The sequence below is a fragment of the Poecilia reticulata genome, linkage group LG11 (genome assembly GCF_000633615.1).
Source record: "Poecilia reticulata strain Guanapo linkage group LG11, Guppy_female_1.0+MT, whole genome shotgun sequence".
Lineage (NCBI taxonomy): Eukaryota > Metazoa > Chordata > Actinopteri > Cyprinodontiformes > Poeciliidae > Poecilia > Poecilia reticulata.
Genome location: NC_024341.1, coordinates 21,050,677 through 21,074,600, shown reverse-complemented (window position 1 = coordinate 21,074,600; position 23,924 = coordinate 21,050,677). Strand labels below are relative to the sequence as shown.

The window sequence follows — 23,924 nt, the reverse complement described above, 5'->3', positions numbered from 1 at the left end:
TAAACCAGTTGCTACCAGACTCAGAGCTTTTGCCACTGCTCATCTGTGCTGCCTGGATTGTTGCGTCTATCATTAAATCATCATCACTACTCAACCGCCTGGGTCCGTCGCTTCATCCTCACCACCTACAGCTACCAMATCATGATAGTCTTACAGGAAAAATGTGAACATTTTCACAGAGAATCAACACTTTTGAAGAATTGACTGTAATATCAATTAATAAGGTATTATAAATACACTAAAATCMTTTCTCCTTGATGCTCTCAGAGCTCCAAYGAAGCTGCTCTAAAAGCCTGCTTGATTTCAGATGCCGACTGTTTCCAGCGTTGTGGTTTGTTTCATTCTGCAGCAGTTTGGTCTCGGTTTCACGTGTTGCCCGCCCGAGGCAAAGAAAAAAGAAAAAAAAGATTTTTTTTTTTTTCTTTATGCCTTTTCTAGATTATCAACAGAGACACTGTTACTTTCAAATGTAGCCTTAAATTCAAACTGTGAACTCACTGAGATAGACTGTGTGATTACTGTTTTATTGCCCTTATGAGCTTGTAGAGCAGCGTTTCAGTGAGCTACAGCRTTAGATAAAAACGGCACAAATTGGTTCAGATTTAAAACTTCKGTTCCACTCATCCTCTCCAATCCTTTATGAAGAAAAAAAAAGAAAAAWGCCTGAGCGTGTCCTGAAAGGGCAGAATGACCCAGCAGCATCCAGATGGGAGTCWGGCTGCTAAATGAGAGCTAATGTCCAAATGACTGCTCAATTAGTGTCTGCAGAACATCTTTGGAAGTCAGCTGATGTTGTTTTTGTGCAGCGCTCTAATTATGAACTGTCCTAATCTGAAACTCATCAATTAGTTTGCTAATTGGGCGTCGCATTGTCTACACAGGCCATTCATCAACAKAACGTCCTTGCGATATGTCAATGCATAAAGCACCTGCTTGCACAAGCAGTCAGCAAACTTGTCCACATATCAATAACTGAAGGTTCTYCTTTTTTTGCAGGTAAAGCAGAAAAAAGTGAATCCATGCTTTTAAATATGCCTGGATTTTATACTACCCATCCACATTTSAATTTTCACTATAAATTATGCATGTCAGAACTAACTTTCTTTATAAAGGCATTTTATTTTTTTCAGCATTGAGCAGAAGGTAAGAAAAACAGAAGCAGGGAGTGAGTCAAACCGAGTACACCCACATATCCAGAGTGCTTTGAAAAGCACTCCTGTTGTAGTCTGCGGCGAGGCATTTGATGAACACGCTACTGAAGACTGCCACTGCTGGATGAGTCACTGCCGATGAAGTCGGCGAATAAAAAGAGAAACTGACATYGCAGCATACGGTGCTCTAACGAACGGATAAAGCRAAACWGARCTGGGCAGAGCAGTGGAATAACTAAAGTAAGATTACTATAACAGGAAGGCTGAAAAGAGAAAACATGATGAAAAKGCAGCTCTGGAAATAAATAAGACAACTGAAAATKATCAGTTTCTCTGATTTTACTTTTTATAGGTATATCAGGGTTTCCCCAAGTGTATTATAAGCCTGGCGGGCCACCAGGCTTTAATTGTGCCCCCAYCAGGCTTAGCATTGCTTATTTATCTAAGTCTTTTTAAAATGTTTGCATTTTGTAAGACTTTATAGTTGGTGCTCAGGTGTGTAATTATCAAGTGATATTTTCAAATTTCATGTCAACTTGAAATATTTTTTAACTCMAAAACACGAMAGGCTGCCGGATGAATGGCTGCCCTAGCACCCAACCACCGGGCTCAACAAGTTTTCTGGGGGAAACCTTGAATATGTTTGAGTAAAATGAACATTGTTCTTTTATTCTATGAACTACTGACAGCATGTGGCCGAAATTCCAAGCAAAACTTTAGTGTTTATTATCAGAAAATGAGAAACGGTCAAAATAAGGAAAAAGATGCMGARCTTCCAGACCTCAAATAATGCAAAGAAAACAAGTTCACATTCATTTAGAAACAACAACACTGACGTTTTAACTCAGGAAGAGTTCAGAGATCAATATTTGGTGAAATAACCAGGAGGTTTTCAATGGGGTTCAGTGCAGTGGGCTCTTCRTTTTTCCCAGATCTGTACGTTGTAAAGTGTCTTACCCATTTCGGCATGTGCCCTCCATTTGGATCGTGGTGATGATACTGTAAAACCACAACTGTGGCAATGACTGACATCCCAACGATGATCATTATGCTGGCAAAGTACTGACCTGAGGAGGAAGAAGAGGAGGAAGAGGAGGAGGAGGAAAAAGCTGTGAAATAATTMTTTTTCAAGTCAGAGAAGAAGAAAAACATCTACAAGGTTAACATCTCAGTCATTTGCCTTCATGTTCCTGGAGTTTTCTGTAAAGTTCATTTCTCTCCAAGCAMCGTGAGGTCAAAGATTGAATACTTAAAACATATTCACATTCTCAAGAGGRGAATCAATTCAAATTTACTTTTTTTTTYCCCAAGGTAACTGAGRTTTGATGGCATCGTTACGGCCCTGCTCACTCGCTCTGTTCATGTCAGCAAAATCAAACAGATTAAGATGAGAGCAGTTTGTCTTTATACAAGAAAAATGCTGAGAGCAGCACTCTGAGGATTTTTTCTGAAGCTTTAAAAACACAAGGTGTTGTGTCTTCAGGGCGAGATTTGCATCTGTTTCTGGCTGAAGTTAAATTTCCTCTCTTTAATTTTCTGCACCGTGGCCACAATAAATTTAGCCCCTTAAATTTCAGGGTGAGCAGGTGGCTTGTGTAAATTCAGCTTTTTTTTCCTTTTTTTTTAGGTTATCTTTCTTAGCGCTGCTTCCTTGTAGCTGTATGTTATGACAGCATAAAATGTCCTTACAGTAGCATATAGGCGTGATAAATAAGCTCTCTGTTGTAAACCTGACTAGCTGCAAATCACCGTGTTGCTCAACTGGACAACGGGTTCGCTATAAATGACCAGAACGCACCAATATTAGTTTACTGGTTTAAAGGAGAGGCGATTTTGGGAAGAAGACGACTTAAACCAAAAAGCAATAAAGCAAAACAGGAAGAAGAGAGAGAAGATTAAATGGATTTCRCTGGGAGAGAGATAAWGTACTGAATTGATTTGCTTTATTTAAATTAAATTTGAATGTAATTAAGGGTTAGACTGATTGAATGTGGCTCTAAGCTGATTGTACTGGTGCTGCAGTGGACTTTGGTTGGGAAAAGTTTGAACATATTGAAGCAAAAATGAGTGAAATCTTGAGAAGAGATGACAGAATGATAAATGGGATGGAAACTGTTGGATGCAGGGCTGGGCGATGTGGACGTGAAATTTAATAATAATTATTTATTACTTCCTTTTTAGGTAACTGTATGACACAAACACAAATGGTGCACTTGGAAAACACCAATTTGTAATGAGCCTCTTCACATAAAGTCACATAAATATGTGTTATTTGCATCAGATGAATCATATTTTTCAAATTTATTAATATTTACTGATGCTTTGATTGAAAAAAGTTAAGAAAATAGTAAAACTAACAATCCTGACATTACGATAACCGTAATAAATCTAAAATATAAGAAATTTATCACGATAAATAATAAACAATACCATAAATATCCACACCTAGTGGTGAATAAGAACACTGAAAAAAAAAACACAAAATCTGAAATATTTTTATTCTAGTTTCTAGTGCAAATATCTGCAAAACTAACTTTTCAGTACGAGATAGGAGTTTGTTTTAAGTTAATAATTCCTTAATATTAACTTTAAAATACTGGCTCTATTGCCACTTATAGCACGGAATTTTCACCAGTGGAACTAGTACTTTTCTTTTAATTTCTACATTTTTAAATTAGAGGGATAGAGTGGTTAAATAAAGATTGATGATGAGGACGGTACAGAAGAATCAGAAGATTAATTAGGATGAAACGGCATCATGGAGAGGAAGTAGAAGGATGATGTAACAAGGCGAGGATGATGAATTGGATGAAATTACTTCACAAAATGAAATAAGAAGGACAAAAACGACACATAGGATGAAAACGTGGGATAGAAAAGCTTCATAAAGAGAGACAAGACTCATGATGAACAGGATGATAGAGAGGATGGAGACTTTCTTTTAGAATAAAAAAATAGACTTTCTGTCTTTTTCTTTCAGGCTGCCAAACCACATAAGCCTGGAAATGGATGCAAACTCCTACTTAAGATCTTTAAATGCTGATTTAGAGGAATGTTTTGACTAGACGTCATGAATATTTTGTTTAAATTTACATAAAAATAGAAAACACGCTCTCCACGTACCTATGAGCGGGACGGAGTCCGACGTGGCGGGCATTATCTCAGCCACCAGCAGCATGAAAACAGTGAGCGACAGCAGAACGGTGATACCTGCAAACACACACACACACACACTCAGATTGTTTAGCTACATTTTGTTAGGCAGTCGATACTGTGGTTAGGTCTCCCTGTGTGTTCAGTGTTTTGATAAACGGTTAAGGCTCATGATGGGATCTGGTCGATTTATGTAAATGACTCTCTAAAGCCCCGACAGTGAATCAGGCCCAACCCGGACGCATCTCCACAGCCAAAACAGCAGAAAAAACTCTTCTCACACTGCTGGGAAACACACCTTATGCTCTTCATTTATCCACCTCCACATCATTTATGGTCCAGATTTAATTTAAGCAGTGCTTTGCTGGCAAAACTGTCTCCAATCTGAGCATTCAATTAAACCCCGGAGTTTAGAGGTGAAATATGAGTGCTTTAAGGCTGTTAGGTGAAATAAAAATGCTTCCTTTATGTTTAATTTTCTCCTGTTAAAAGGAGGCTCCTTTAACCCCGAGCGCTCAGTCCTGACGTCGCTTTGCCATCAGCAGCGACCAGAGTTCAGTCTGGTCATAAAAACAAATTTTCCAGATGGATAAATTGTCCCAAAAGTTATTGCGATAAACGATAATGTTGTTTTGAGACCATTTTGCATTATTAGTGACACAATAATGCAATAACAGATCAATAAACTTTTAATTCTAATGAACATTTGACACCAGAAGCGGAAAATGTTCCAAATCTCCAAAATAAATAAACAAAAACAAGAAATAAATAAAATGGATTATGTCGTCTCTGCAAACAAAATTGTTCTTAAAAGTTTTGTGAGACAAAAGGAAAAGACTGAAACTTCTGTCATCCAGTTTTTGGTGGAAAGAAACGGAGAAAAGATACAAATGATAAATAATGCAAATGAAAATGAAAATGATTGAGCTCGTTTCAATTTAACATGCGATTAACTGATTTATTTGCAAAAAATACCAAAAATGTCCTCAGTAAAAAAGTATTTGGTAAAAGGTTCAAATTAAGTACTGAGTAACTCATCAAAACAGCAATAATTTAATATTTAAAAATTACATCATAAGATGAATCAAAATATTAAATTATGTGGAAACTGCATTTTAAAGATAAAAATGAAAATAAGTCGTAACATAAAAACACAGTAACGCAATCAGATCAAAAACAAATTTTTTTTCCCAAATCAGTTTCTTTAAAACGTGTTAACAAAAACTGCAGGTTTGTGTCTCTGTTTATGGTGGATTTTTGGTTAAAACATGTTTGTTTTTCATTTAACGGGTAGAAAATCCAGAAATTTTACTCAGGTAAGAGTAGCGATACTTCATAATAAAATTACTCAAGTAAAAGTAGAAATACTCCCAAAAGTATTTTTTAAGTAAATGTAACAGAGTAAATGGAAATGGCCGTCCTGCATTTTCCTTGAAGTCAGTGCCTGCGCCTTTCCCCAGAATCAATTCACTAGCCTTAATTACATCAATAGGTTAATTGGCCGCATGTGTGAGGCTTTTCTTCTCCCTCCTTTGGAGAAATGCTGTATAATCCATCGTGTATTGAGGTTGAGGAAATGTTTTGACAAAGCTGCCGTGGCTTCCCTCCCAGATTCCTCCCACTCAGACTGGAGGCAAACAGCACTTTTAAAAATATATTATCATCCATTTAGATTACAGAGCGAGAGGACGGAGAGCCACGGGTGAAAACGAGGCTGCTGCTCGCAGATTTTCTGAGGTTTAAGGGGACGTCCAAGTAGCTTTTAGGTAGTAAGTTCAGTGAAACACAAAATGAGCCAATTAGTGTTGAGAGAACCACAAAGGAGCGGCTGAGAACTGAGGGTGTTTGATATGTGCTTTCTTAAAAAGCTGGAGCTTTCTCACACGTCATTATTTCTGCTCTTTAAAATCAAGATAATAGTCTGGAGTCTTTAATGCTCGGACGGCATGACTGTCAGATCCTAAAAGAGGGTGATAGTGAAATTAAAATTTAATTTTGCAGCACTTCTTCTTTTCTTTTCATCCTATTACAATCAGTCTCGCCAGTCCTTCGTTTCTTCCTTTGTCTGTCCTCCATCACCTTTTTCTAATTCTTCTCTCGACTTTTTTTTTTTTTTTGCCTTCTTCCCACACCCGCCGCTCTCTGTAGTTATCCAGTAATCCCTCTACTCTCTCATCTTCTCCCCCTCCCAGTTTGCCTCCTTTGTGCCTCATGATAATCTCCTGAGCCTCTCCTGTGCCTTCGCGCTGCGATATTTCACAATGTTTCACTTTAAAAGGCAGCCTATTTTCAGAAGTTCAGTCTGAAGGTAGTGAAGTCAGAGATTTGATCTGTTTATAGGACGTTCCTCTTGGATGAAACAGATTGTTCTGGAGTTACACTGCTTCAGTTTCCTCTTTTGTCTGTCTTGGCTCGACATTTTGTATTTCTGGACCAGCACTGATTAAAACATCAAAGTATGAGATACAAATGGAGCAACAAAATACTGCGAAGAAGTTTTAACTTAGGGACTTACGACTCTTTGAAGGAAACTGAATCTTCAGGAACTGTTCACTTTAAAGAGTCAGTAAAAAGATAAGTGTTTGAACATTTACTTTTTCAAAGAAGAAGCCAATTTATCCCCAATACAGTTTTTGAAGTTCACAAAAAATTTAAATTCATCTGTATTAGGTAAAATTAATATTTTTTCAAATATAACCACCAATTAAGGGAATTAATTGGTGGTTAAGGGAAGAATAAGGGAAGAAAACAAATCGACTGGAGCTGCTTTAGCAGAAACAAAAATCCTCTTCTGCACCATTAAATATAGAAAAGACCCACCCATTCCTATCAACTGTGTCAATAATCCATGTGATGTGATTTGATGTGTGTGCAGAACATTATAAGGAAGCTAAGTTGTAAAAAAACAAAAACAAAGAGCAGCTCTCGCTAACCGAAACTCAAATTCTACTGTTCACGACAAAAGAATCGAATCGTTCGTGAACGACACATCGATATTTATAACCCGCACAAACACCAAAAAAAAATTAGAGAATTACAAGAAATACCAGTTAGTAAATATAAGTTGTTCAGTGCTTATTGCCATAAACAGTGAATAAAAGTCAACGACGTGGCAGCAAGGATGCATTTCTGCAGGTTGACATGTTGAAGACGATTCGCTGAAGGGACACAGATCGAACCTTGAAGCAGACAGGCTGCAGCAGCAGAGGACAGGCTGCAGCAGCAGAGGACAGGCTGCAGCAGCAGAGGACAGGCTGCAGCAGCAGAGGACAGGCTGCAGCAGCAGAGGACAACACAGAGTGTCCCTCCTGTCAGCTGAGACACGGAGGCTACAGTTCACATCGTTTACCAACACTGGACTGGAAAAGTGGTGCTAAGTCTTGTGAGTCTCAACGTCCAAGAATCCTGGACAAATGAAAACATGGAACACCCTTCCTCCGACTTAGACCTAAATGTAACCAATACTAGAGATTTTAAAAGAGCCTTGTTTAATTAAATGTTATAATTGTACATTTATGCTATACTAAATGTGCGGACCCGAGGAAGAGCAGGCATTGTCATGGCGATGGCTAATGGGAATCCAAATAAAGAAATAAAAATAAAAATGTCAGCTGAGGCATTCAGAAAGTAGGGTGAGAAGTTGGTGAAAGCAACATGAGAACATTGTACCACCTGCTGCTGCTGCTGGTATAATGATGTGAGGACAGCTACCTGGCTTACTTTGGGCTCCAGTTAATAACCCAGCATTGTTTAAATTTCACAGCCTGCCTTAATATTTTCTAAAACAATTTATTGGATTAATCGACTGCTGAAATAATCACCAACTAATTTAGTAATTGATTAATCGTTAACTTTAGTATAGAATATGCCAGTTTTTTTCTTATCTTATCTTCCAACAGGATTATGGTCTATATCAAAACATTAAAATCATCTCAAGCTATTGAATACAACAATATAGTAGCTGTAGTCTAATGGGCGCCACAGGCAGCAGGTCACAATCCAGCAGAACAATTTCAGGAAGTGGAAAAATGACAGACTTACATCACGGATGTGCAGCCAACAAATCTGCTGCTGAAATTGCATGATGTCATCATGCCAGTGAGGAATATCACTGATAAATCTTTGCCATGAGGAAATAAGGAAGCTCTGAGTGCAAAAAGATGTTTAAGCAAGCACACGCAAAGCAAACCTAATAAAGTGGCCAGTAAGTTTATGTTTCCCTCTGTAGCACTTTATTATTTAAGGGGTGTGCATAAGACTGATGACAATTTTATAAACATAAAGGACTCTTTATGAATGTTTATGACTTTTGCTATGAAGTGTTATTTGGTAAATAATGACACATTTAATGCAAAGTTGGACAAAAAGTTACATTAAAAGTCAGTTAAAATGATCCACTTTGCATTATTTGGTGAATAATGACACTTAATGCAAAGTTACACTAAAACTTTTATTAAAAGTCCATTTAAACTGTAAACTTGGCATTAACATTACCGAATGACACTTCATGACAACAGTCATAACCATTTATGGTAGCATTATCTCAGTCTTATCCGTAGCCCTTCAAATAAAGTATTACCCTTCTCTCTTAGTGTATTTTTCCACTCTAAATTTCAGAATTAGTAGATGTAGTTTTATGTTTTAAATGCCCTTCATTCAAAATAAAAACGTATCCAGAAATTGGGCTTTGTTAAATACAGATGGGAGACAAAAAACCTAATAAAAATACCTAAAACAGAGACTTTATTTGGAAACATAAACATAACAGTTGCTTCTAATGCCAGGAGTCGGTGTTGGATTTGCAAATTTGCCAACATAAAATGGTGGATTCATCAAAAAAAAAAAGCAAAAAAAAAAAGAAAGGAAACTGAACAATTTTCTAAAGTAGTTCCCTGAAATAAACATCTTTGACAGCAACACAGCAGCTCCAAGTGGAAAAACAACAACAACTTTACAACTGTCTGGATTCTACAAACTCATGAAATAAACGCTGGGTAAATCAGAAGGTTTTTGACGTCATGACCCAACGGACAAAGGTTGCGTTCACAAACACTAAAACTTTATTCAAGTCAGAGATCTGGAGATACTTTTCCTGCTGCAGAATTGAGTCACAAAAAATGAGTTTCACCAAAACTTCTTCTTATCTTTGGCGGTGCTGATTATTTTGATGACCTCGAGATTTTATTCACAAAAACATCCAGCTGCTTTTGTGGAATAAATGATGCAGGTATTCTGCTGCAAACACTTTGCATTAATTACAGATGGTTTTTGATCTCACTCATTTTTTTAAATCTTTTTATTTTTTTGTTGCCAAGGTTTTCTGTTTTGTTTTGAAGATATTAATTTAATAATCAACTTGCGCAAAGAGACAAGGCTGACAGGATGCAGCAATCTAATCAGAACGAGTCTCGGCACATCAGACAAAATCAAAACTTTTGCTTGTCTTGTGTTTATTATAAGCAACTCACACGGCTGTATTTAACCAGATATGGCAGCAAGATGTCTGGGGACAAAAATAACATATTTTCACGCCTGGTGGTTGTTCTGACTCGTCACTGGATTAATTTTCTGATAACTTTCTGATAACGGCATAATAGGAATAAACAAAAATTACATAAAATATTCTAACATGTCTTGGTCAACTTGACATCTTAAACTCCAAAATAGCCAAACATTTCACAAGGCAACTCTGGCTTTAACAAAAACAGACTTTTTGCAGGAATATAAACGGGTTTCTCTTCATGGGAAGCCAACGTAACCCGTGTTAAAGCTATTACTCAAATCTAACGATCTTCTAATTCCCTTAATGATTCTCTTAGCAGCTTCATTCCTCCCGGTGGAGCTGTTCGGGAATAATGGGTTTTTATTAAATAATTTATTTAAAAACATGTACATGAAGTGAATCAAACGTCTGAACACAAATATAATTGTGCTACATTTTAGCCGTGGCACTGAAATGCAAAGATAGTTATGACAAAGCTGTCTTAATCAGTTAAAATCAAAACCTGCTGGTATGGCATTCATTTAAAGACAAGGTTACAATCCTTCTGCAAATAAAACTGTCTATAAAGCTCCTTTAGTTCTTTTTACCAAAATGTTTGATTTTTGAGCTACAACAAAGTTTAAACAAGCGAGTTTATTCATTTTTCAGGGTTTTTTCCCCCCTCAAAACTAGAAGAAAACCAGTAATTTGTACTGCCTAGTAAAAGCCTGATGAATTAACCTCTCACTTAAACCTTTGTCAAGATAAATGATTAAAAAATTAAAATAAAAGGATTGCTGCAATGTTAAAGCCCCTTTATCCAAATGGGTAAAGACCTGGTTTGTACCTCATGAACTCTAGTTGCAAAAGGTTTTCAGGAGTGATGGGTTATTACTAAATAATTTATTTAAAACCATGTACATGAAGTGAATCAAATAACTGAACTCAAACATAATTGTGCTACATTTAGCCGTGATGCTACAATGTGCATTTCTTTTTTTGTTACTTTGTGTTAGATTTTGATGTGTCGCCTCTGTGTTTGCACCTTCCTGAAGTTAAGGTTTCGCAGTCGGAGTAAAACCAAGCAGCTTCACCGTCCGCCCGCTCCGAGCCACTCACCCAGTGAAATCTTCTCTCCAGAGTCGGCCGGCAGCACGAAGATCAGCAGGGTCATGGAGGAAAGCAGCACACACGGGATGAGCAGGTTCAGGGCGTAGTAGAGCGTCCGCCGGCGGATTGTGATCACGAACGTCACGTCTGGGTACGGCTCCTTGCAGCAGTCGTAGAAAACCTCGTTTCTGGAGCCAGGAACACCTAAAGGAATGCAATCAGAGAAACTTACTCTGATTATTCATGAGTAAAGGTTTTTTTTTTTCCGGATGTTTTTTATTTTTCCTTCTTACCAATTAAGTCCCACTCTCCGTTGGGCATGTATCCCGAGATGTCAGCATCGGTCATCTGGAGGTCCAGCAGCCAGCCGTCGTACGTCCAGGAGCCAAACTTTAACTCGCATTTCTGGATGTCGAATGGGAACCAGCGGACGTCCACGTTGCACGTGCTCATAAAGATTCCTGCAGAGACAGACGAAGACGCGTTTGAGGATCAGACGAGCTTTGCAGCCTGGCCAATAGCAGGAGTCCAAAGAGTTTGCAGCTTGAAACTTAGGAAGAAGCCTGAAGAAAAGAAAGCTGACTAGATAGCAAACTGCCCCCCATCAAAGGTGCGTCTGTGTCTTTTCTCTGCTTGTCAGATTGTCTCTTCTCCGCTCTGCCGGCACATAGCTGTTAGCTGAGCATCAACAGAATACAAACATTCACAGCACTGCTGAAAAAATTAGATTACAGTCCCTGCCCTAATGAGATTGCCCCCTTTTATCATGCAAAATAAATGCCCTCACATATGCATCAGCACGGCGCTCTTCCCAGGGTGTTATCCCTGGGAATCACAATGATCCACACAGCGGTTTTCTGGCAGACTGAAGCTCTTAATGTACTTAAAGGACAAAATTAATCAGGCCTGTTAAGACATTCACACACACACACACACACACACACACACACAAACAAAATGTCATGGAAGCCTTGCAGCTCACAGAGAAGTTCATTGTGAGCCTGTCGACATGCAAATCAGCTCTCAGAAGAAGTTAGCAGGCTGACTTCCAGTTTGAGAGCATGCAGAGGTTAATCTCTCATTTATAGTATGAAATTATTTTCATGCACTTTTTGCTCTGGAAAAATGAGTTCTTGCACTTGCTTCATGGGGGTGAAATTGTTTTTAGTAATCACATTATTGGGAACCAGAAGGAAAAAAAAGATAAGAAATTGTTACTATTCAATTTCCTTCCAAGTATTAGAAGACGTAGCAGTGGTAGGTATTGTTGTATTTCCATCATGCAAGCTGCCATTCTGTAAAAACAGAAAAACTTTTAAAAATGTTTTTAAATGCTTTGTGAAATCACAAGAAACCACTCAATGTTCAGAACACAAATGTTGAATTTGTTCTTGTAATTCTTTGTTTTTAATGACCTAGATCTGGTTAAAATGACTTCTACAACTTGGCAAATGTTTTTTATAACATGTCATGGTTATTTACAGTAACTTTAAATGGATGTTAATGCATTAAACTCTAAAATTGAATGTGTTCGGTGCTGATTCCAAAGAATGAAGCTTTTAACAACAAGGATCATTGTACACAACTAAGCATTCAATGCAATTATTTTCTGATTACAGTGATCAGTAAATTATCCTTCTTATGCAATAAAAAGATTAAATCTTACACTTGTTTTATGAGTTCCGATGGGCTCACCACCTGTCCGAGGGGCCAAAGGGGTCGGGTGCATTGTGCTATGGGCGGCAGCCAAGGGAGGGGACCCTGGYGGTCTGATCCTCGGCTGCAGAAGCTGGCTCTCGGGACGTGGAACGTCACCTCTCTGGTGGGGAAGGAGCCGGAGCTAGTGTGCGAGGCTGAGAGGTTCCGGCTAGAAATAGTCGGCCTCACCTCGACGCATGGCTCTGGTTCTGGAACCAGTCTCCTTGAGAGGGGCTGGACGTACTTCCACTCTGGAGTTGCCCACGGTGAGAGGCGCCGGGCTGGAGTGGGCATACTTGTTGCCCCCCATTTGGGCGCCTGTACGTTGGGGTTCACCCCGGTGAACGAGAGGGTGGCCTCCCTCCGCCTACGGGTGGGGAGACGGGTTCTGACTGTTGTTTGTGCTTACGGGCCGAACGGCAGTTCAGATTACCCACCCTTCTTGGAGTCCTTAGAGGGGGTACTGGAGAGTGCCCCTCCTGGGGACTCCCTTGTTCTTCTGGGAGACTTCAACGCTCACGTGGGCAATGACAGTGAGACCTGGAGAGGCGTGGTTGGGAGGAACGGCCCCCCCGATCTGAACCCAAGCGGTGTTCTGTTGTTGGACTTCTGTGCTCGTCAYGGATTGTCCATCACGAACACCATGTTCAGGCATAAGGGCGTCCATATGTGCACTTGGCACCAGGACGCCCTAGGCCGCAGTTCGATGATTGACTTTGTCATCGTCTCATCGGATTTGCGGCCGTATGTCTTGGACACTCGGGTGAAGAGAGGTGCGGAGCTGTCCACTGACCACTACCTGGTGACGAGTTGGCTCCGGTGGTGGGGGAGGAAGCCGGTCAGACCTGGCAGGCCCAAACGTGTAGTGAGGGTCTGCTGGGAACGTCTGGCGGAGTCCCCTGTGAGACGGAGCTTCAACTCTCATCTCCGGCAGAACTTCGAACACGTTCCGGGGGAGGTGGGGGACATTGAGTCTGAGTGGACCATGTTCCGTACCTCCATTGCCGAGGCGGCCTATCGGAGCTGCGGCCGCAAGGTCGTTGGTGCCTGTCGCGGCGGCAACCCTCGAACCCGTTGGTGGACACCTTCGGTGAGGGATGCTGTCAAGCTGAAGAAGGAGTCCTACCGGGCCTTTTTGGCCTGTGGGACTCCAGAAGCAGCTGATAGGTACCGGCGGGCGAAACGGCATGCGGCTCGGGTTGTCGCTGAGGCAAAAACTCGGGCGTGGGAGGAGTTTGGAGAGGCCATGGAGACAGACTTCCGTACGGCTTCGAGGCGATTCTGGTCCACCATCCGGCGTCTCAGGAGGGGGAAGCAGTGCAGCACCAACACTGTTTATAGTGGGGATGGTGCGCTGCTGACCTCAACTCGGGACGTTGTGGGCCGGTGGGCGGAATACTTCGAAGACCTCCTCAATCCCACCAACATGCCTTCTGTTGAGGAAGCTGAGCATGGGGACTCTGGGCTGGGCTCTCCAATCTCTGGGGACGAGGTCGCCGAGGTGGTCAAAAAGCTCCTCGGTGGCAGGGCCCCGGGGGTGGATGAGATCCGCCCGGAGTTCCTTAAGGCTCTGGATGTTGCGGGGTTGTGTTGGCTAACGCGACTCTGCAATATCGCATGGACATCGGGGGCAGTTCCCCTGGACTGGCAGACTGGGGTGGTGGTCCCCCTGTTTAAAAAGGGGGACCGGAGGGTGTGCTCCAATTACAGGGGTATCACACTCTTAAGCCTCCCTGGTAAGGTCTATTCAGGGGTCCTGGAGAGGAGGGTCCGTCGGATAGTCGAACCTCGGATTCAGGAAGAGCAGTGTGGTTTTCGTCCTGGTCGTGGAACACTGGACCAGCTCTACACCCTCAGCGGGGTCATGGAGGGTGCATGGGAGTTCGCCCAACCAGTCTACATGTGTTTTGTGGACTTGGAGAAGGCGTTCGACCGTGTCCCTCGGGGGGCCCTGTGGGGGGTACTCCGGGAGTATGGGGTACCGGGCCCTTTGATACGGGCTGTCAGGTCCCTGTATGACCGGTGTCAGAGTCTGGTCCGCATTGCCGGCAGTAAGTCGGGCTCGTTTCCGGTGAGAGTTGGACTCCGCCAAGGCTGCCCTTTGTCACCGATTCTGTTCATTACTTTTATGGACAGAATTTCTAGGCGCAGCCGAGGTGTTGAGGGGATCCGTTTTGGTGGCCTTAGGATCGCATCTCTGCTTTTTGCGGATGATGTGGTCCTGTTGGCTTCATCAGAACGTGATCTGCAGCTCTCACTGGAGCGGTTCGCAGCCGAGTGTGAAGCGGCCGGGATGAGGCTCAGTGCCTCCAAATCCGAGGCCATGGTCTTGAGCCGGAAAAGGGTAGAGTGCCTTCTCCGGGTCAGGGGGGTCGTCCTGCCTCAAGTGGAGGAGTTTAAGTATCTGGGGATCTTGTTCACGAATGAGGGAAGAAGGGAACGGGAGATCGACAGGCGGATTGGGGCAGCGTCTACTGTGAAGCGGGCGCTGTACCGGTCCGTCGTGGTGAAGAGAGAGCTGAGCCAAAAAGCGAAGCTCTCGATTTACCGGTCGATCTACGTTCCCACCCTCATCTATGGTCATGAGCTTTGGGTCATGACCGAAAGAACGAGATCACGGGTACAAGCGGCCGAAATGAGTTTCCTCCGCAGGGTGGCTGGGCTCTCCCTTAGAGATAGGGTGAGAAGCTCGGTCATCCGGGAGGGACTCAGAGTAGAGCCGCTGCTCCTCCACGTCGAGAGGAGCCAGTTGAGGTGGCTCGGGCATCTGGTAAGGATGCCTCCTGGACGCCTCCCTGGTGAGGTGTTCCGGGCACGTCCCACCGGGAGGAGGCCTCGGGGAAGACCCAGGACACGCTGGAGGGATTACGTCTCTCGGCTGGCCTGGGAACGCCTTGGGATTCCCCCGGAGGAGCTGGAAGAAGTGGCTGGGGAGAGGGAAGTCTGGGCCTCCCTTCTGAAGCTGCTGCCCCCGCGACCCGACCCCGGATAAGCGGAAGAAAATGGATGGATGGATGGATGGACTTGTTTTATGAGGACGCAATTACATATTAGTCATATGAACCTAAAACAAAGCCCATACAAGACATAAAAGCAACTGGTCTCTTCAGTTTTCTGCTTCTCCTTCATCTCTGTTTTTTCTTCAACCTCTCTCAAAAATTTCTCAAGGCTCCTGGGTTTTTCTTTTGTCACTGTCACACAGAAAAGGCTGCTCTAAAAATACAGCAGAAATCACTTGCATTGGAGGTATTACATGGCCTTGAAATACAATTGCCTTATTGTAAATGCGACAAAGTGGAGATAAGAGCTGAAACTTGCTGCACCTGTTGTCTGAAATGTCATTAATCAGAGCAAAGCAGTCACAAGCTGGCATGCAGGGAAAATCTGATTATCTGCTTATATTTTGTTTTAGGAACGCGCCGATCTCATTACTGGCAGCCTGTTATGTTGTGGCAAAAACCTTAAAATATTTAGAAAAATATAATGAATAAATCTAGTCATTAGGGGGAAAAAAATCTCTAACTTATAGGGAATGACTATTTATACTTAAAGTCTTGGTACTTTTCAGCAAACTCCACACGTTTACGAGGTGGAAGGATAGAAAAGCTCTGCATGTAGACAGCATCCAAAAAAGACTAATACCTAAGACAGACTTCACGCTTTGAAGTAGTGTTCAAATAGTGAGCTTTGAAGATTTTTTATTTTTATTTTTTATCTCTCTTATCATCCAGCTCACAGCGCGTGGGAGCAAGATAAATACGAGCCCTCGTCCAGCCTGATAGCCAGTGGCTACAAGAAGCAGACCTTGTGTCACGTTTTTTGATCAGATAAAGAAAACAGAAAGTCACAGAAACTCAAAATCACTTAAAAAACTAAATAAAAAACACATACAATAGTAATTTTACACTAGTGATTTCACTAAAGCAACATGGCTTGTTTTACTCCACTGAACAAATTCGCTCTAATGTAATATGAGATAATGCTACTGCAATGAAAGATTAATTTATTTTTATAAGTTTTATCCACATTTATAAGCTATTTAACTAGATTTGGCATACCTGTAGTATTTTATTTACTGTCAATAAGACCCTCAGTAGCAGCTACAAGTAAATTTATATTGTTGGTCAGGCCATCAAAAACCTCTCCACTTACTTTCCACACCTGAGTTTTTTACTTTAAACACCCCCTTTACTGAATCTGAACTAAACCTCAGCAAAGAGGAGACATACATAGGCTCAGCAGCAATGATTCAATAAATCTGGTCCATGAGCTGAATGCTGTCCATGACTTTTACTGTAGTGGGTAATTGAAGCTCTAACTCCCAGCTGCACAATGGGATTCACTCTAAGGCTCTTTTAATCTGGGAGGGCCTGAGAAAATACAAAGCAAAGACCCATGAAACCCCGAGGGAGTCGTCACCTTCACAGGAGTGCAGGAGAGTCTGTCGTAAGGTTTAGAAATAAGGAGAAGGAAGTGAGCGCTGTAGGCAGTTTATACTCACAAATGTTGTTTTTCTATCAATGAAATATTCATGTCAAATGTGTAAACAAGAGGGCATGCAGAGAGTGCAGAATGAGCTGCTGCACCTCCGGGAAATGAGGTGTCAGACAGGCATGATGAAAATGGGGACTTAAACAATTTACTTTATATATAAAATAGAAAATTGGAAAAGTATTCATAGGACTTCACCTTTTCCACATTTTCTCACGTTGTTACCACGAACATCATTGCATTTATTTATGACAGACCACCGCAAAGCAGTGTACAATTGTGAAGTAGAAGAAAAAAATAATACAGTGTGGAAGTCAGCAGAAAAGGATGAAAAAGTAATTTGAGTCTTGATTTATTCTCAATGTCTTCCAACCAAAACCAAAAATGGAATGAAGGACAACCGTTGGTGTCTTCACCATAAAGGTCTTCACACCTCACCTTATCCCCTTCACAATAAAAGCATACATTCGGGTGTGAAATATGTGCATTGTATTCGCCCCAACAGCTTTTTTTTTTTTTTTTTATGAAATGGTTATAGTAACATACAGTGGCCCACAAGAGTCAACAAAATGCAAAAACCGAAATAAAACAACACAGCAAAAGTCACAACACAACAGCAAAAGCCACAACAGAAGCTATGCTAAAACGGAAGTTATGCTAGCATGCTTATCATAGCTTCCGTTTCAGCATAAATTCTGTTTTAGCAAAAAAAATCACTTTTAGCATAAATTCCGCTTTAGCACAAATCTTGTTATAGCATAAATTACGTTTTAGCATAACTTATTTTCGGCATAACTTCCCCTTTAGCAAAAATTATATTTTAGCAAAAACGGCTTCAGTATAACTTCCGGTTTAGCACAAATTCGGGAGCAAAGGTTCCGCTTTAGCATAAATTCCATTTTAACATAATTTAGGCCTTAGCATAGCTAAACCTTTTTGTTTTGGCTTTTGTTTTTGCGTTGTAGCTTTTGTAATTAATAATTTTAGGAAAAAGAAATAAGAATGCAGAACGAGAATCCAACCTGGAGGGAGATACTTTGCAAAGCCGCTGGAGTTTACCAGAATGTTGGTCTTAAAGGTGGAGTCGAAGTCATCATCTGCACTGAGGGAGAGGAGGACAGGGGAGACAAGTGTCACCACCTACTGGTGTGCATCACTGTGTCGGAGGTGTTTACTGTGTTCAGGTGTGTTACCTGTTGTAGAGCAGAATATCTGGAGTCCAGATCTGATCTGTGGTGAAGCGAAGGTTTTTCACGCCAGGGTGGTCGCTCTGGTTCCACTGCAGGTAGTGGTCGTACCAGCTCTTTAAACCAACACAGACAGATAAGATGATGTGGGCCAGCAGATTTACAGGAAAGACACTTTATCTTCAGTTCCAGATGAACAGAAATAGATTAATGCCAAAGTACTCTCCCCCACCAGGAAGGAAAGTGTTGCAGGCACTTTTAAAAAGTTGACAGCATGCAATAGCAACGCAGAGAGTCACCTCAAATATTTGCCAAGACTGCCACATAAAGTCTTCTTCAGAACATACAAACTCAACAAATAGGAAACATCCCTGCATCACTTATGGTTAAATAGCATGTTTTTAGTTCAAATATATTAATTGCTGATGTTAATTTTCACCAGGAGACTCTTACAGTCATGATAAAAAAAACAATATACACTTTCTATTAATTACTTAGTTATCATTATTATTATTATTATAAAATACTATGGTCTTTATCAGGATATAAATAAAAAAAGCTTCTAATTTTATACACTTGATAAACTGATCACTAGCAGGTGTGATCGCCTCTGATGATTGCAATTTTTTTGCTGTCAACAGTGCAAGAAATTTTGCTGCATTAAATCAACATTTAAAGAGTTAAATTTCACACTGTACACAAATGTATTTGATCCTTGTCAGAATTGCTAATTTAACTTTATCTGCGCCACATACTACTCTGTTGTTGCATCAGCTCTGAAGAAGTCGATAAACTGTCACACTGTATATTTAATGCTGAATTTTAAGAATCTGGAATGATCCTAAAAAAAAAAGCAACTGTCCAATTAATGTCAAGTATTTCTCAACAAAAACCTCTCAAGGTGAAAACATAAAAAGAAAGTTTCAAATCTTCCCAGGAGGCAATCTCCCAGCAAATTCACAACAAGGTCAAGTTGGTGCAATGCCCCCCAAACGTTACATTTCTAAGTATTCAGGCCACAGTAAGCTTACGAAATATTAAAGTTCTTGGTATTTTTATTTGAAAACAAATCCCTGAAGTTGTCTAAATGGTAGAGGGTTGATGATTTAAAGTTATTTCGCAGCCAGAAGACTTAAGCACATTGAGTCGACTATAAATTCCTGTGTGTCAAAGTTTTCTTTCAAATCTAATTCTATTCGTCCAACAGGTGAAGCTTAGCTTGGCAAATCTAGAACAAAATGGCTGAAGCAGGAAAAGAGCAGCGGCGTTGGAATGGGCCAGAAAAAGCTAGTGGATCCTTGAGAGAACTGTGCAGAAACCAACATTTGCAAACCTGCACAAACTGAAGCAACGCTATGAAGAATGGTGGATAATAATCCCTCCACAATCATGTGAGACTTACTGTAGTCAAGACAGAAAAACAGTTTTTGAAGGTATGTGTTGTCTTGTCTTCCAATGATTTTTTTAATGATTTCAGAATCCATAAAATACCAGATTCCTTTTTTTTTTCCAAACTTTGAAGAAAGGTGTAAAACCTTTTTCCTATGAACGCATTTGCAAGGTTGAATTAAGTCGATGCCTTTTATTTTCTTTTGGACAAGCTATCGTTTAACTCTACTGGCATTTCTAAAGAGAGGCCCTTTTTTCTTAGCTCTAAATTTAGAGATACTGGGTTACAGAGAGTCTTGTGACCTTAATTTGGTGCTACAGGTTATATAAAGTGGTCCGTGAAACATACACACACAGAACACCAGAAAAGTCAAACACCTGGTCCTTACCATCTGAAGCCACATGTTGGAGGTTAACACCTGGTTCTTCTCATCCTGAAACAGATTTGAACATATTTGAGTAGCTTCTTTAAAAACAAAATTTAAAAAGTAATTTTGAAGCCAGATAAATTAAAAATATAGCAACAACAACAAAAAAAAACGTAAGGCTGCATATTCAGGCTTTCTGATTTATCTATCTGATGGTTGTAACTACATCATGAAGAATTAAGAAAATATGTTATCATAGTCAACAAATTTTGTTTATATATGTAACTATTTTCTGTTCTTTAATCAGTTACGGTGTGTGATAGAGACGCCTGGAAAATCAAGTCATAGAAAATCAAGAGGGAAGTAAAAGTTGAACTGCAGTTATCTGGGCAAGAGGAAATAAAAGTCAAAGAACCCCTTGATGTTTCAGCACTGAAAATATTAAAGTATTGTTCTTGATATTCCTTAACTGATGAAAAGGGAAAATTGTATGTATTAAATGTATTTCTCAGTGTAACCAACAACAATCTGTGAGATCAAGCTAGCTGAAAAAAGAGCCAAACTTTCCTCCTTGTTCAAATACAGAAATGCATCACATAGTCAGGACTTTATGTTTTTTAAGGAGTTCTGTAGGACTTAAACTTTCACAACACAGAAAGGTGGATGTCATTTGCATAGCTGTGATTAGAGATTTCACGTAATAAATGGGAAGCAAAACAGCAAAAATGAAATGGGGCAGAGAGCAGAACCCTGTGGAGTATTGAAGATGATTTAAAGATGATTTTAAGGTTGACTTAGCTACAGAAATACTAAATAAACCAAATCATAGCTGTAACAGATATGACAGCCCAACATTTTAGTGTCCAGAGTAAGATGGCCGTGGATCTGAGCAAACCTGCGCAAATAATTAGAGACTCTGAGGAGAACCAGTTCAGTAAACTGAGCTTGACGAATCCAAAGATGTTTTTTTAAAAAGGGCAAATTGCATTTTTAATGATGCTGGGACCTGGCCTGAGGTCAGCGAAGAGTGAATTACTGACGGTCCAATGATATAAAAGACTGCTTTCAACAGCAGAGAGGGGTTAAGATCAAAAGCACATGATGTTGGATTAATATGGCCTGACAGTTCAGAGAGATTAGTAGCATAAATAGACAGAAGCCAATCAATAACAGTTCGTATGCACATACCACGTCCATGATCTGTATCAAACTGAGGGTGAAGAAGACGGTCAGAGGATGGGAGTCATTCCCCACTGGCCGCTCCATCCGGTTGTAGTCCTTCAGGAGGTTTTTCAGCAGGTTCCTCTGGTGAGGCCCCTGCAAAGACACTAAATAAAACAACAAAACAAGRCTTACAGCTGGCCAAAATGATCACATGTGATCAAGCCYGGTAAAATCACAAAGGTTATTMCAGCCCTGAAGGAAATCCTTAACCAGTGAAAAGGGTTTGGGGTTGCATAACTGCTGCAGGCGAAAGCCATCAATGTCAGATCGGAACATKTAATTAAGAGAAAATGAATATTTTTACATATAAAATCAATTTTASGGAAATGTGACTTAAATGAAAAGTTAATGGGGTGAAACAAGTTGTGTAATTGCAAAATTAGGTCATTATTATGTCGCTTTCAGGCACACTTGTATTTACTTTTGTTGTCTCCTAATGAGACGTGATGTAAAGGTCTTGCTCTTCACTCAGAATAAATCATTCAACAATTATAACAGATTAATATAATCCAGTGGGAAATTAAAGAGAGAATTAAAAAAAACACACTCAGACRATCCTCAGTGAACCAATTAAAAATACTAACAAACTATTTCAGGGCAAAAGTGGCTTAAACTAGTGTGTAATTAGGTTGGTTTCAAAGGTTTGGAGGTCGAATGCAAATGAGAGTAATTAAATTAAATTAAAGTAATTAAATATGTAAAGATTATTTTGCATAATTTCTAGTAAGMTTTTTCCACATTCAGTAAACCCTGCATAGAGTTTTCTGTCTCATTCAGGGTTATAGAGATTCTGACGCTTTGAAATATTGAATATTATGAAGCAGTAGTAGAATCATGCAAGTAGTTTTTATGAGATGCTCCTCAGGTTTTAGTGGGACAAATGTTTCTTAGAGCCATAAAATCAAAAATCTGGAAATGATGAGCCATAAATCAAACATAATTGGACTTTTCAAAGTAGGTAGCTCTCTCTAGAAGGATCTCTGACAACAAAACACTTATTAAAAACAAAGRAWGTTTCCACATTTGGATAAGACATTGTTGTTTAAAAGAAAAAACAACCATAATATACCAAATGAATAATGTGGTTGCTTAGAGTTTATCAGTTAAGGAAATACTTTATTTTTCGGTGTTTTTACTTTTAGTTGTTCTCTGTCAACACCAAATTTCTCCTAATGTCACCTGATCGCGTTAGATCAGTAACGTTACATAAACACTCCCAGGTAAAACCCAGACTGATGACTTGGAGAAAAATGGATCTTGCACAGTCAAAAAGAAAGCTGTTGTGGTGATCAAGCTGTTGGGAGGAAAACAGGCAAATTAATCCAAGTAACAATTCTGCCGAGAAATGGAGCASAAATTATGTAAATTTGAATGCTGCCTAAATTTTACTATTAGAAATCAGAGTTTGTGTCACAATCAGTCTCCCCTGGGGTGAAGTACAAGCTGAATTTGTAACAGAACTCTTTTAAATGCACCCAGAGGGGGGCGGTTTGCTAAGTCTCCAATTAACTGCACTCAGTTCTTTTGACTAGAAGAATCACTATTAAAAAGTTCACTTTAGAAACTCAGACCAGAGCTGCAGACTTTGCTATCACTGCCTTGTCTTGGCTTTTCGACATGCAGGTGAACGTAACTACTAGCTTCAACGCAACTGAAAAAGATAATTTCTAGAAATGATCACTTATTACATTTTAGTGTACACAGGAAAAATGTGTTCAAGATAAAACTTTTTACCCAACATGTSCTGTTCAAATTATAATCCTTTTAATTAGCTGAGTTTAAAGCACCATTTTTACAGATAAAGTCAACTCAGTGCATTTCTACCTGTTATTTAAAGACGACCTCAGGTGTCGAAGTGCAGCACAAGCTAGAAAAGCATCTACGGTACATATAATGAGGAACGAAGTAAAAAAAATGCAAAGAATCTGCTTCAAAAGGAGTCAAAAAGAGACAACAAAATTATTTTTAGGACTGATATGAAATCATAGAAAAACAACAAAACAAATAAATACCATAGTAACCAACAACAAATGTTTGTTTTGGCCTCTGTCTAATAGCATCAGTTGTAGACCTTCAGTATTCTGGYGACATGTATATAAATACAAGGTGGTGCCGTGTTGGTGGAGCAAAGGAACAGCATTTTATTTTAAACTGGACCCTGAAATGGATGACAGAAAAGAAAACCAGTAAAAAATGATTGAGATCAAAAATATTCCTTTCAAAGTGACAACTAAGCAGCAGCTACATAAAAAGAGAAAATCAGCCAAATGAGAAATAAAGTATGGAGTCAAATGTTACAAAAATGAAGGAAGACTTTCAGTCAAAGCTAAAGGAAAAACAATAAAAAGTCCAAATTTAAAGACGGAGTCTAATAAAATTATGACTTTTGAAACAATTTTACAGGCTTTATTGTTTGACTAAATGAATTCTGATTTCTTTTCAGTCTTGTAAAAAAAAAAATCTTCTCTGTTTTCCTTCAGTTTTGCTTCATATGATCCAGAATTTCAAAAATATCTTTTCAACTGGTTCTTAAAAGAAATTCAGAACATTTAAGAAGAGTTGAACGTACAAATATCAGATAGATAGATAGATAGATAGATAGATAGATAGATAGATAGATAGATAGATAGATAGATAGATAGATAGATAGATAGATAGATAGATAGATAGA

At 39.9% G+C, this 23,924-nt stretch overlaps 1 protein-coding gene across 1 annotated transcript in view; it reads right to left on the bottom strand.

Annotated features, from left to right (window-relative positions):
• The window catches only part of chrna11 (cholinergic receptor, nicotinic, alpha 11), a 33,996-nt gene that overhangs the window by 8,495 nt on the left and 1,577 nt on the right, over nucleotides 1-23,924 (bottom strand). Inside the window, exons 2-9 of the mRNA XM_017307556.1 lie at nucleotides 21,218-21,357; nucleotides 20,051-20,095; nucleotides 18,279-18,388; nucleotides 18,108-18,187; nucleotides 11,190-11,357; nucleotides 10,906-11,100; nucleotides 4,275-4,361; nucleotides 2,109-2,218 (exon numbers count right to left, since the gene is read on the bottom strand). Of these exons, the coding sequence (XP_017163045.1) occupies nucleotides 2,109-2,218; nucleotides 4,275-4,361; nucleotides 10,906-11,100; nucleotides 11,190-11,357; nucleotides 18,108-18,187; nucleotides 18,279-18,388; nucleotides 20,051-20,095; nucleotides 21,218-21,357 (935 nt within the window). The remainder of the gene's footprint in view (nucleotides 1-2,108; nucleotides 2,219-4,274; nucleotides 4,362-10,905; nucleotides 11,101-11,189; nucleotides 11,358-18,107; nucleotides 18,188-18,278; nucleotides 18,389-20,050; nucleotides 20,096-21,217; nucleotides 21,358-23,924) is intronic.